The sequence below is a fragment of the Lutra lutra genome, chromosome 1, assembly GCF_902655055.1.
Source record: "Lutra lutra chromosome 1, mLutLut1.2, whole genome shotgun sequence".
NCBI lineage: Eukaryota > Metazoa > Chordata > Mammalia > Carnivora > Mustelidae > Lutra > Lutra lutra.
The window spans coordinates 73,368,739-73,383,271 of NC_062278.1; the positions used below are offsets into that span (position 1 = coordinate 73,368,739).

Below are 14,533 nucleotides of genomic sequence, written 5' to 3' on the forward strand. Positions count from 1 at the left end.
AAATTTATATTTGAATCACTATTTAGCCTAAAATCTTAAAAGTGTTTAGACAACTGCATCTTTTTAAAGCTCAATAAATTTGAAAAAAAAAGTCTAAAAGTTGACACTAGAATTTAATGCCTATGGTTTCACTGACTTTTCTGGAGACATTATTGCTCATTGTTCATTCACAAAATGATAATGATTAACAAAATAGGAAGTGTTAACAGCCACTACCTGATATGCTTCCACTCTGCAAAAAAATTATTTTCGTTATAACCCACAAATTCTTTGGCATCCTTTTTTTTTTTTCCACATCAGAGTACCTCAAGACCGAAAGTTTCTAAAGATCATAATTTATTGACCTGACATCCCAGGCAGCAAACGATAAGAACAAACAAATGTTCATGAATTCAGCACCAAGTCTTCCTACGAGCTGATAGTCTAGAGTCACGCTGTGATATGTGAGTGGAGGAGTAAGGAGGCTGTTCCACTGCCTTTCCCAGCCACCCTTGCTCTCAAAGAGCTTGTTAATATGCCAAGACAGTAATAATGCATCAGGCAAGATTTAAGAACTTTCTAGATGTGAATTATTTTATCAAAATAAAACACACTATTGCTTATCTCTGTCAAAGTAAAAACCCCATGAAGTTTTAAAAATTGCTTTAGCAAGAATAGTGTAAGTTTATCCTTGTGGCAGAGATGCTGACTGACCCCCATATACTTTCCTGAGCCTTTATTTGAGTAATGGAATCCCCCTGTGTTAATTGGGCACATGGCCATCCTGCTAAAGACTACTCTGAAGCTAGATGTGGCCACATGATTACATCTGTCCTGTGGGATGTGAGCGGAACTGGTGTGCTTCTGTAATCTCCAGGTCCTGTACTTTATAAAGGAAGCTGCTTGCCCTCTGCTCCTTCCCTCTCTTTCTTCTGCTTTCATGGTGAACTACACTTCACAAGTAACAAATACTTGACATACACACACCCTCACCATATAGCACACTTTTGAATCTTAAAGCAAAACTGAGAGAGCTAAAATGTTACTAATGTGCAACTCAATTTAGTAATTGTGCCCAGCCAATTTTTTTAAAAAGTAAAAATAAGGCTGGGATCAGAGAGAGACTATTTCTTTTCATTTTATATTGTTCTAGAGGATTTAAACTTTATGATCTGTTTTTTTCTTCAGTTACAGAAAACAGTACCTCAAAATTAAAACATGTCTATATATACACATTTTGATACATAGCTTTTTCTTTCTTCCAGAATCAATTGGCAAGCTTCTGTTAGTACTATTAATAATACTATTAATAACATATTCATAAAGGGACTGAGGTCATGCAATGTGAAGTCTGCTAGTTGGGTTTCTAATTTCAGCTCTGCCACACGCTACCTAAGTAACCTTAAACCAGTTACTTAAACTCTTTATGCTTCTATTTCTTCATGTAGAACATAGGAGAAGGGAGCACTGATGTCATCGAGTTATTGAAAAAAAAAAAAATTAAGAACAATAATGACACATTATAAGCACTCGCTGAAGTGAAAATTAACATTATTGTTACTAGAAGAGACTGTAGTAATGGGAAAGGCAAGAGAAAAACTCACTTTTAACTTTATACCAATCCGTAATTTAAAATAATTTTATTTTTATATACACGTGTGTTAAGGTAAATTTTAAATCAGAATAAATATGTTCTGACTAAAACCTCAAACTAACTTTTCCCTGTTGATTTAAAAAACTGAATCTGACTACACAAAATAATACTTTAAAAATATCAATTTCCTCTTTTTCTTATAAACAGGTACAACCTAGCTCCTCAGTATGACCACTTTAGATTTCTGCCTACTAAGATAATCCTATCTTTTCTAACAGGGTTACTTTCCTGAAGACTACCAGTTGTTGATATATTCTTTTTAATATTAAAGATTAGGAAAGAAGACCAGTATCATAGGTAACTGAGTCTCAAGAAGCGAGGCAAATAAATTAAAACTTCTGAGATAGAGACTGACCTACAAGTTGCAGAAGAACCCCAATACATTGTCTGGACACAGGAAAAAGGGCTTATTTTGTCAGAGAATCACATGATTGGATACTGAGGCCAACTGACTCAGAGATTTTGCAGGTAGCATTGTGTCTTTAGAGGTATAAATACACATTTGGAAAGTGAGAACTTTCTGTCTTTATAATCCTAGTGAAGGATATAGTATCCACATTGTATGTCTCAAACTATTAGCAAAAACCAGTAGCTTGAAAAGGAGGATTTGTAGCAACTTTTACTTTTATGATTCAGTAGTTTATAAGTATGCTTTATCTTTATAACAAAAACCAATTATTTTAAAGCAAAATGTAAGTGCAAAAATTACATTCACATAATTCAAGTAAGAATCTGGATAAAAACTTAAGGTTGCTAAAACTTTCCCATCGTATTTTAGTCGCATTGTTATTTCTGTGTTTAAGTACTTTAGAAAAGTCCTCTAAATTGATTTAAAACTTTTCAAAGGGAAGAAAGTTTTTCTACTTAAAATTACTTTGGCCAGAACAAACCAAACAATCAAATTTTTAAAAAATGCACAACAGTCACAAAAATAATTCTCATAGGAATTTGGTCCATTTAAATAGGAATAATAAAATTTTTCCATACTTAACTCTGGTAAATATTCCTGGGTCCTACAAAAACTAAGGTCCCACCTTATGTGGTCATATTGAGTTCTCTAACAGACATGTCAGCATTCTATCTCCAACAGTTCATTCAAATATTTACAAGCGTTTGTCCTTCTGTGTTCCCTGTTTCTGTGGCACCATCAACCACCCAGTCACCCAAGTTGAAAATCTTTCCTCCAGCCTTGCCTCCTCCCTTTCTACAGCCTCTCTCATCAAATATTTCACCAAATCCTACTGATTCCATCTACTTAATCTATTTAGCATTCAAATCTTCTCCACTCTCTCTAGAAGACACTGGACTAGATTGATTCAAAAACCCTACGAGCCCCCACACTACCTATCTCCACTCCACTTCTGATAAGGACTGTCTAATAAACTCTCCTGAAAACCATTCCAGCCAAGACTGGATCAGCGGTTCTCAACTAGGTCTAAAGCAGGACTCTACAAATAATTACTATCTAGCCTTTTACAGAAAATACTTTTGGCTTTGAGGGCAATATGGTCTCCTTTTCAAGGACACAATTCTGCTCTTGTGATGCACAAGCAGCCAGAAGCAATGGACATATCTGTGTTCCAATAAAACTATTTATAAAAACAAGAAGTAAGCTACACCATGGTTTACCAATCCCTGACCTTGGAATAAGGTCTAAAGTAATCAGCATCACAATAATAACATTCCATTAAGTAACCTGTTCTGAGACCAGACTGAATTATTCGATCTATCATCTGTGTTTACTCATAATGTTCCATCCACTTAGCATATCTTTTCCCATTTGCGTCCACACCATTCACTCTTGAGGCCCATTTCAAATCTCACCTCTTCTAATAACTTCTAGTGGATCAGCCTAAATGGAAAAGATCACTCCCTTTCTTTTAACTCCCACAGCTCTTTTCGTTTCCCCTTTCATGAAACATTTTATTTCTTGCTCTTCATGCTAGGAATGCCTATTTTATTCTAGACTGCCTGTTCTTCCTTCATTGGCCAGATCCACATCTTTATTTATCCATGTATTACCCTATGCCTTGTATTTTGAAGATAGTAAGTATTTGTTAAACAAATGAATGAACAGACAAATGAATGAATGAGTCATCCGCAGTCTTAACAAGAAGCAAAAGTTACTGGGTAGCCAGAAAAAACAACAGAAGTGTTCCCTAATTTTATTTATTTGTTCCTCCCCAATCCAACAATTTCTTCATCACTGACACAAACTTAAGTTATAATCACCCAAACTACTAGCAGCTATAATCACCCAAACTACTAGCAGCTAGCACTTAAAAGCTGAAGTCTAATGAAACTGAAGGACACAAGTAGCAACACAGCTTTAATCACGTCCTCACCTTAATACATGTCAATATTTCTATAGATAATACCACAAACCAGTACTATGAAACACCACTGTCCCCTCTCCCTGAAAAAAAAAAGCACTTAAAACTGTCAACCAGGGGACACCTGGCTAGCTTAGTCAGTAGAGCACGCAACTCCTGATCTCAGGGTTATGAGTTCGAATCCCACACTGGGTATAGAGCCTACTTAAAAAAATAAATATTTTTTAAACAACATCGACTTAGTTGAACTTACAAAATACATTACAATAAAAGCACAGTATAAAATGATAAATAAATTTACTGCAAGAATTCTAAAATCTTTAAGGGATAGGAAGGAAGGGGTAGGAATTAGCTCTTAAAAAGTGGGTACTATTTTAAAAACTAAATATTACTGGGAGACTTTTTTCTCCAAATGGTATAGACTTTCATTTCCTGTACAGAATTCTTACTGAGGTTGGGTAGAGGTAGAAGTTAATGAGGACACTGCCGTGCTAGAGAATCATTTTCTCCAGACTGTTTTCTGAGAGGCTAGCGCTGGAGTAACCTAACAAAGAAGGCAGACAAGGCAGGAATGGCACCAAGACACCAAACTACTCAAGCTGCTAGCTAGCTACCCGTGAGGCCACGAGTCACTACTACTTGTTTCTGAGTCACTCTCCATATTGGGAAAATAAAAAGTCAAAAGGTTAGGTTAATTAAATGAAAAAATTTCCTCTACATTTAAATAATAGTTAAATTTATCTCTGCAACATGAGAACTTTTAAATCTGACACATATTTAGTACACAGTAAATATTCAGTAAATTGATGAAGGAATTAAAAAAAACTTTCAAAAATCCCCCTAATTTATTATTATGCAGCTATGACATGCCAGATACAATATTTATAGAGCTATGGATGGAAAAATGTATCCAGGGGCAAGACTTCTGTCCCACTCAGCCCTTTCTCCCTGATTCCAGTTCCAACCACGGGGGCTAGCACCGTATTTTGCACATAACAGATACTTAATACATGTTTATTCAAAAGAACAAACTTCAAGGAGTAGGCAATCTGGTTTGGAAAAAAAAACAAATATATATATATATATATATATATGTATATATATGTTACATATTATATACACACACATGTGTATTTGTATACATATATACACAGGCAAATTAATGCCATATGAGAGCATCATATATCAATTTACATATAGACAGATAATATATAAACATACATATATATATATATAAACACCCAATGCTTCTTTTGCATATAATTTATTTCATCTTCATTCCAACATTTGGTAAATATTAACAAGAACATTTGAACAATTTGAAAAAAACAAGTCACTCATTTCCTACAAAATTCCTAACCATATTTCAGACTATTCTGGATGAGCCAGAAGGCAGTGCAATATATTTAAGTGACAGCTAATGATTTCAATCTTCCATTCAAAAAAGGGAAAAAAAGAAAAAAGCAATTCTAGAACTAAGAACTGTGATACACTTTGCCCTTCTTTCATACTAATATAATGAAATGTTGTCCATTGCTAATGAATAGTTCTTTGTGTCAGCACACTTAAATTGTCATCACTGCCAGGAAGGAGGAGTCCATCAAACAAATCTGCCATAGTTGGTTAAAATTATAGTCATCATACTTGGAAAGCTTTGCTTTCAGAAAATTTTTATTGTGTCTTCTGTATAAACAAAAACTGCAGGCATATTGGGTATGTAACCTGAACTACGAAAGGTATAAAATACTTATTTCATAGAATAAAATAGATAGGATCTGGTCATCTATTAAATGAATAACATAAATTATATTTATGACAACAATAAAATCATAAAAATATTTTTATAAATAATAACCAAAACAATCAATAAAACATAATCTTTGACAATTTTCTAAAAGTAAATGATTCTAAAGAGAGTATGCCAAAATGCAATTTTTTTTTAACATCCAAACATTCGGAGACATATTATGTCTTTCAAATTAGGTCTGTTCAGTTTTATTTGCAAAATTAGTATAACGTGAATTCCTTGAGTGTGGGATCTGTTTATCTTTTTCGTAGTGTTAAGTTTAATCCCTAGGTCACAGTTTGTGCTTAAGACATGCATACTAAATATAAAGTGAAAAGTCTTTCCACTTACCTTACTTTCTCAGCAAAGTAATATTTAGATAAGTAAAAAAAAGAAACACTGGCCTAAATATGGAAGACCAGAAGCATCATTTTCATGACTTCTGACAATCAAAATTTGTTTTTCTAATAATTTCAATCTTTGAGATTTAGAAAATTTGGATGCTTTCCTTCCTTTATAAATCATTTTGTTTCTCTAAATGAATGAAGAAAATCCATCTTTAAAAACAGTTACAGGGCACTGGGTGGTGCAGTTGGTTAAGAGCTGACTCTTGGTTTTGGCTCAGGGTTGTAGGATCGAGCCCCACGTCGGGCTCCACACTCAGCGGGGATTCTGCTTGGGGCTGTCTCTCCCTCTGATCCTCCCTTACTCTCTCTCAAAAGTAAATAAGTAAATCTTTAAAAAAAATTAAAAACAGTTCAAAACATCCACTATATTTCTCCTCTTGTAAGAGCTATTCCTTGCTCTTTTAATGCAAGTTTCTGTTAGTTAATATTTATGGATACCTTGCTATTTACCCAGACAATATTTAAATCAGGTACATCCCCCAACTTCACTGCCTGGAAATAAGGAGAATTAGAATCCAACATGGTAAGTGAATGGAAGCTAGCAATATACAAGGGGTAAGGCATACACATTAACAGAAAAGATTTGTATGACTAAGATTATCCCTGCATTTTCAAGCAATGCTACTTATCCTCAATCCATGTCCCAGAACAGAGCCCAACTAGAAAACTACTATAATAATGGCTTTACTTTATATTCATTTTAATTCTATATTGACTTCTGTATTGTAACATTTACTATAATTCTAATTTTTTAAGTTCAGTCTTCCTTACCAATATCATTAGATAGCAAGAGCTTATAAACAGCAAAGTCAATTCCTTTATCTTACCTCAAAGTCATAGAGTTAATTATATTTAAACAAATACTTAAATGAACGGAGGAGTCTCTATCTACCAAAGTCCTTGATATTTTCATAAAGGAAATACTCCTCTTTGGTGAGGCCAATAACCACCACCAAATAAGTCTTTTAAATATCTCACATATTGGGAGTCTTTCAAAAATGCAGCACCATCTGCATTCTGTTTAATGCCATTATATTCAACACCACCAAAAAAATAGAAATTTCTGTTCTGTCCAAATTCAAACTCAAATAATTATAGCAACTTTATTTCTAATTACTTCTAAGGAATCTTGGAACACTGAAAAAATGAAACAAAATTTTAAAAAAGGAATTTTCTTAAGTCTAAAAGAAAAAGAATAAAAGAAATAACCAAGGTTTTCATTGGACATTAATCTGATACCCAAAATATTCTACCTCATGCTTATTTTGGGGTCTGGATTCTGCTGGTTTATAATTTACTGTATCTAGTACAGAACAAGCCTGTGGAGATATTCAATTTATATCTAATTTACTCATAATTAAACACTTTGTTACAGACTGGTCTATAAATTATTTTAAAAAAAAGGAAAAAAACCCTGTTTACTATGTAATGATTATTAGATCTGACCATCTGTCTTCAGTGTGACTAAAGTAAAAGAAACACATAATTTACAAGGTAATTCTAAAAGTAACGCAAGGTACCTTGTAATAAAACTCAAAGGGCTCAGATACCTTGATTAAGGTGAATTATAAAATCATTATGGAATAATTTTTCTCCTTAAGGGAATATGCAGCTACCAAGCTACAATATTTGTCCTCAAAATCGTAATGAGTCAATTCCAAAAGAACTCCTCACACTCCTCAGTTACAAGTCATCAAATTCATTACAATTATTGGTAGTTGCTCTAATCAAGGAGAGAGTGTCAGATTTATAAAACATCTAAATTATATTCACACATATACACAGACATACACACACTACAGTATGAAATAACTTGAAAAAAGTTTGTAGTACTTTCTAATACGAATAGCTTCAGTTTTCATTTTAAGAACCCAAACCCTTGACAAATATTTGTTTATATCTAAATTAAACATGATAAATCTTACCCTATAGAGTACATTTATAAATATCTAGTCTCTTAATTTTAAATGTTCATCCAAAAGACAGTTTAGAATACATATTCCCATGGAAGAAATGTTATAAATTGTTTCCAAATTAATTCACGAAAACCTGTCTAAATAACACAAGGGATTATTTGGAGGTATTGGAAATGTTCTAAAGGGCATCTGGGTGGCTCAATTGGTTAAGCAACCAACTCTTGATTTTGCCTCAGGTCATAATCTCAGGGTTGTGAAATCAAGCCCTGCATTGGGCTCTGTGCTGGTTATGGAGCCTGCTTAAGATTCTCCGTCTCAGAGTATCTGGATGGCTCAGTTGGTTAAGTGCCTATCTTCGGCTCAGGTCATGATCTCGGGGTCCTGGAACTAAGTCCCCCATTGGGCTCTGTGCTCACTGGGGAGCCTGATTCTCCTGCTCCCTCTGCTTGTGTTCTCTCACTCTCTCTCTCCAATACAAAAAATTAAAAAAAAAAAAAAAAAAAAAGACTCTCTTTTCCTCTGCCTCTGCCCTCTCCCCCCAAATAAATAAATCCTACTGTTGTCATTTTTGTCAAGCTGGATCTTAACATATCACCTGAATAAACAAATGCAACCTCAAGCAGTTTTCAGATATCTCAAAGTATCCCTTTTCTTAAAGAGAAACAAATGGCATCTTATTACATCAGCTTCTCCCAAGCTAAATCTTAGATTGTGAGTGGTGGTGGGAGGATGTGGAATGTGGCAGGAGAGTAAAGGTAGAGGCTAAGAGGTTCTTCTGAAAACACAAAAGGAGTCTTGGGTGTCTAAAACCATTACTGGCACATATGTGGTAACTTTCACAAGCAGAATTTGCCTTAAAGTCAAGATCAAAATGTACATGTGGCAAGTGCTAGCTCACCAAAATGGTTGTTTGAAATCCATGGTAATTTTAAAACAAAACATACTTAATATTTCATCTGAACAGTTATTATGAGCTTTGTACTCTTTTTCCAAGGATAAAAAATAGATAATAATAGATTCTGCAGAAAAATTCCCAATACGCAAGCTGATAACAGCTATCCCACATTTCATGTTACAAGAACAGGTTAGCTATAAGCAGAACTTTATTTCCTTCCTGGTAGACATTAGGGAAATTCTAAAGAAGCAAGTATACAGAGCCTCTCAACTTTTAATGGTTGATGGCACCAGGACTTCATTATGTCTATTTTCATTTCAAAATTTATGCCTTTCTTATTTATATATCTGCATAAATTATGGTTTTGGATTTTCAAATTGAGGGAGAGATATAGTATATGTGCTGCCGAAGCGAGCACTCAAATTGAGGGATAGATATAAAAAAACTGTCCTAAGTTACAGAGGAAAGTGCACGGGGATTTGAAATGAGCAATCAATGACCAAAAATAAAAATAAAAAGGTAGAAAAAAATGGAAGAAAGAAGGTAGCAACCACTAATAACTCATGACAACTTGACATTATAAAAACTTGTAGAAAGAAGGTAAAGAAGTACAATGGACACTTGAAATGAGGTAGAAGGAAAGTAAAACAATATGCAAAAAGATATTCACAAATTGGAAAGGCTTTTCTTTTTAAAAATGGGCTTTCTCATTTCTCAGTTACAGCTTTTCATGATCTGTTTCTTTCTGGTTGACCAGGATCCACTGAGTTATTCTCCTCAACAGAAAAGCTCAACATGATCTTTCTTCTACCTCAAGTTAGGATTAAAATATGAATTTCATAAAAATGTTAGCTCATGCCATGTTTTCCCATTGTTGCTTATAGTAACTCATCAGATTCAATCCATTACATAATTATATCAGACCATGGTTTTATAATCATGAGTAAAATATACTTTTAAACAATAATTCCTTGTGAATAAAATAATTTAATATATAATCTGCAAATATGAATTTTGACACTTTTTAAAAATAATTTCATGTAAACTTAAAAATCTATAGAGTATTTCTCTTACCATTCAGTAAACAAAATAACCAAATCCTCTTGATTGGCATAATGTTCCATGACTTCTTTCATTAATCTCACTTTCTGGCCCCCTCCAATACTATTAATTCCATCACCACCTCTCCACTCTTTTCCTTGACCAAGGACCTATAAATGAAATCAACATTTATCACTGAGTAAAACTCAAGTGATGACAGTAACATAAAAGCGAGAAGTCATTAACAACTTGTAGAGTATGATATAGTATCCACTCTTTCAACATTTTACAAAATCACGAAATCACGATGCTACAGAGAAAAACACTTGACGCACAGGTCAGGTCATGATTCTTCAATGTTACCCACCCCATAAAATGCCATTCCCAATTTTACCATTTCAAAAGGAGAGTCTAATCTAAGGAGATCAAGGGGTGCGGGGGGGGGGGGCACAGACAGTATTTCTCATATCTTATTTTTAATTTGTTCAGATAAAATAAAAAAGAAAATACAGAAATTTCCATAACACTTTTCAATCTGGCAGGAAATCTGTATGATGAACACTGAAAGCTCAGTAACTACTGGACAGGGCCCTTGGATGATTTTCCTACTGAACCATTATGGGTCATTCAAGGAAAGACAGAGGGCATTAGGTCCAATGTCACCTACTTTACCTTATAAATCTTAAACTCCCATAACCCTCAAAAGCTTCATAATTTATCAATGCAAGAAACTGCCTGAGCACAGTTTTCAAAACTAAACTTGCAGCTGTTCTCACTGTTTGCCTTAGGCTCAGCAGTTGGCTCCCACTTTGGAAACGCATGGTAACACTGGGCTGTTTCCATAGTTTGGTGATTATAAATAATGCTGCTATAAACATAGAGGGGCATGTATCCCTTGAATTGGTGTTTTTATATTTGGGGGGTAAAAATCCTATAGTGCAATTACCAGGTCATAAGGTAGTTCTAGTCTTAACTTTTTGAGGAACCTCCATACTGTTTTCCACAGAAGCTGCACCAGTTTGCATTCCCACCAGCAGTACAAGAGGGTTCCTTTTTCTCCACATCCTTGCCAACAATTCCTTTCCCTTGTGTTTTTGATTTTTGCCATTCTGACAAGTATGATGTGATACCTCATTGTAGTTTTGATTTGCATTTCCCTGATAATCTGTTGGTCATCTGGATGCCTTCTTTGGAGAAATGTCTGTTCATGTCTTCTGCCTATTTTCTTAAATTGGATTATTTGTTTTTTGAGTATTAAGTTGTATCAGTTCTTGATATATTTTGGATACTAACTCTTTATTGGATATATCATTTGCAAATATCTTCTCCCACTCAGTAGGTTACCTTTAAGTTTTGTTGCTTATTAGAAAATAAATACTATTAGCTCCAATATCACTAAACCCTGAACCAAATATAAACCTGGCTGGCAAAGCCCATGGGGCTCCTAGCCTCAGATCTCTAGTTGTTACTTGATCACCATCTCTACAGCAGGTTGGAGATAAACACTACCAAGAAAACTCAAAATTGATGTGGATCTGGATTCATATTGGGGCTAGTCTAGGAGAATTATTAGTCTAGGAGAATTGTTAGTTTTTGTCCTAAAAACTGCCCTCCTATAACTCTGTGATTTGTTATACTTCCACTCCAAAACCCTTCTGGATTTCTCCAATATCACAGTAATACCAGACCCAGCCACATGCAAAAGCCTACTCTGTGCAGTACACCATGCTAAGCTCTATTCTCTATTTTCTTTCCACTCTATCAGTGTGTTAAACTATAGTATGAATCAGAATCACACAGAGGGACTGTTAAAACACAGACTGCTTTGGGGTGCCTTGGTGGCACAGTCTGTTGGATGTCTGACTCTTGGTTTCAGCTCAAGTCATGATCCTAGAGTCATGGGATTGAGCCCAACATCAGGCTCTGTGCTTAGTGAAGAGTCTGCTTGAGATTCTCCCTGTGCTCCTCCCACTCATGACCTCTCTCTCTCAAATAAATATTTAAAAAAATATAGGATCCTACTGTCTCTGACAGGGTCCTGCTGCTAGAGTTTGTGATTCAGTAGGTCTGATGTCAGCCGTGAGAATTTCCTTTCTAACAATTCCCCAGATGATGCTGATGCTGGTTGTCTGCAGTCCACACTTTAAGAACTATTACATTTCATGATTGGGAAGACAGCAAGAGTCACTCAAATGGGCTGGTTCCAAGATTTGACATTTCATAGCTATACACCCTAGGGCAAGTTTTACTTACCTAGAAATGAAGTAATATCTAGCTTATATGGTTTCAACAGAATACAATATATAACGTTCCAAACAGCTTCACATATAAGGAATATCCCACACTCTCCCCAGTCCAAACTCTAAAGACTTCCCCCCCTTAACTGGATTTCAGCATTATGTTACTCTGATTTCACTGTTACTTCCATATGACTCCTATCAGTACATACTACTATATTTTTCCTCTATCCTAACAAACTTCTAACCTATTTCTCATTTATTCCACATTAAACATCTGGTTGTTAACACTAGATCTCTTTTCCAGCAGAGCTTAGCCTCCTTAATAGCTGCTCTATATTAACATTTGTACCTCGTCTCCCAGGGGTTATGTAAGTGAATACCACCTTATTTCTACATTACATACTAAAACAGCTCAGTTTTTCCCTAAGCAAAACGATCTTCTGCTTTTTTTTTTTTTTAGTTGTTTTTTGGTTGGTTGGTTGGTTTTAGGTTGGTTGGTTTTTGGGGGAGGTTTGTAAATGTGTTCAGTTTGTTGGTTAGTTGGCTGGTTTGTTTTCCTACTTGGGATACCTCCCCATCCACCTCTTACTTGTGAAAAGACTTAGCTGACAGATCCTCATTTCTATAAAAAAATATGTAAGTAAATAAAAAAGGCAGGCCTTTCACACTCAGTTTACTAGTTCTACTAAAGTCCCCAGGTTTCCTCTGATCATTTATCAATGAGATACTCTCCTGGAGGTCAGTCTTCTAAAAAACATTTTTATACTTTTATAACATTCCCAAACTCCTCTAAAACAAACAACAGTAAGAACAACTCTCAATAATGGGACAGAAAAGCTATTCTCCTCACAGCCATGTTTCTAATTCTCTATAGACAAAGAAACAGACTATGATAGACACACCCATTACAGAAAAAAATCCTTCAAAGTAAGTGAAAAACATTACTGTCAAATCTGTTATGCTGTGCTTATATATGACCCCTCAAAAGAAACATATATATATATATAAAACCATATTTTTATGTTGTTTTATATAAAGCATTATCAAATATGAAGAAATTATTATCTAAGTGGCACAATATTAATAAGGTCAAAGTATACACGTAAGACAATCAACTATATACACGAACTCAATAACTATGTAACCAAACTTCAACTCCCTTGTGTGGATTGCAGATTGTGGTGGTAGTATTATTACTGTTATGAAAAAATGTACTTTAGCCATATATTCTAACATCTTCATGAATTAGAAGATATACCGTACCTTCACAGTATAATTGAAGTATTTGGCAGACTGCATAAATCGATGGAATCCATCACTTTCTTTCGTTGCTACAGTTATGACTAATAATTTATCTGCAAAGACAGAAGGGCTTACATAAGATGGTTTACCAAGAGTTTAAATGATCCCACTTTACAACCTACAATAGTGATTAGAGTCCTCACTAAACCTACCCGCCTACCTCCTGTTAATTTTTGTAATGAACTTTTTTTTTTTTTAAAGATTTTATTTATTTATTTGACAGACAGAGATCACAGGCAGGCAGAGAGAGGAAGGGAAGCAGGCTCCTTACTGAGCAGAGAGCCTGATGTGGGGCTCGATCCCAGGACCCTGAGATCATGACCTGAGCCGAAGGCAGAGGCTTTAACCCGCTGAGCCACCCAGGCGCCCCTGTAATGAACTCTTAAAAGCCACAGCAACATTGACATCACAGTCAGTACATCGTTTTTTTAACAAACAAATAAAGGAAACCAAATCAGCACTGCTCTAGTAAATACACAGATTTTAGTCACCATTTTATAAAGGATGATGATTATTTTCTATCCAACATAAAACCACTTCTTAGTAGGAGTAGGTAGATTTAAGAAATCATTTCAAAATATCCATAAAAGCTATTAAGGAGAATCTTTATCAGGAAAAGGCACATTGGAAAATATACAAAGGAAGCAAGTACATTAGTAGATATCTAAAGTGCTGGGACATTTCTTTTAACCATAGGACATGGAAGGACCCATGGACTAAGAAAGCAAAAATTAACATCTTTTCAACATTCTAGGCACTGAGCTGTATTGCTTGATTGTCACTTGCCTGTTACCAATAACCAAAAATCCACAAATTTATAAATGTCTTCTAAGTAAAAGGCAATTATTGGAAATAGCATTAATGCATTAAAGAATTTAATTAGAGGGGTGCCTGAGTGGCTCAATGGGTTAAAGCCTCTGCCTTCAGCTCAGATCATGATCCCAGGGTCCTGGGATCGAGCCCCGCATTGGTGGGGGGGG

At 34.9% G+C, this 14,533-nt stretch overlaps 1 protein-coding gene across 2 annotated transcripts in view; it reads right to left on the bottom strand.

Moving 5' to 3' along the window:
• PLOD2 (procollagen-lysine,2-oxoglutarate 5-dioxygenase 2) overlaps positions 1 to 14,533 on the bottom strand; it is a 95,654-nt gene that overhangs the window by 40,556 nt on the left and 40,565 nt on the right. For both annotated transcript variants that reach the window (XM_047727144.1, XM_047727152.1), the window contains exons 2-3: positions 13,515 to 13,606; positions 10,045 to 10,181 (exon numbers count right to left, since the gene is read on the bottom strand). In XM_047727144.1, the coding sequence (XP_047583100.1) occupies positions 10,045 to 10,181; positions 13,515 to 13,606 (229 nt within the window). The remainder of the gene's footprint in view (positions 1 to 10,044; positions 10,182 to 13,514; positions 13,607 to 14,533) is intronic.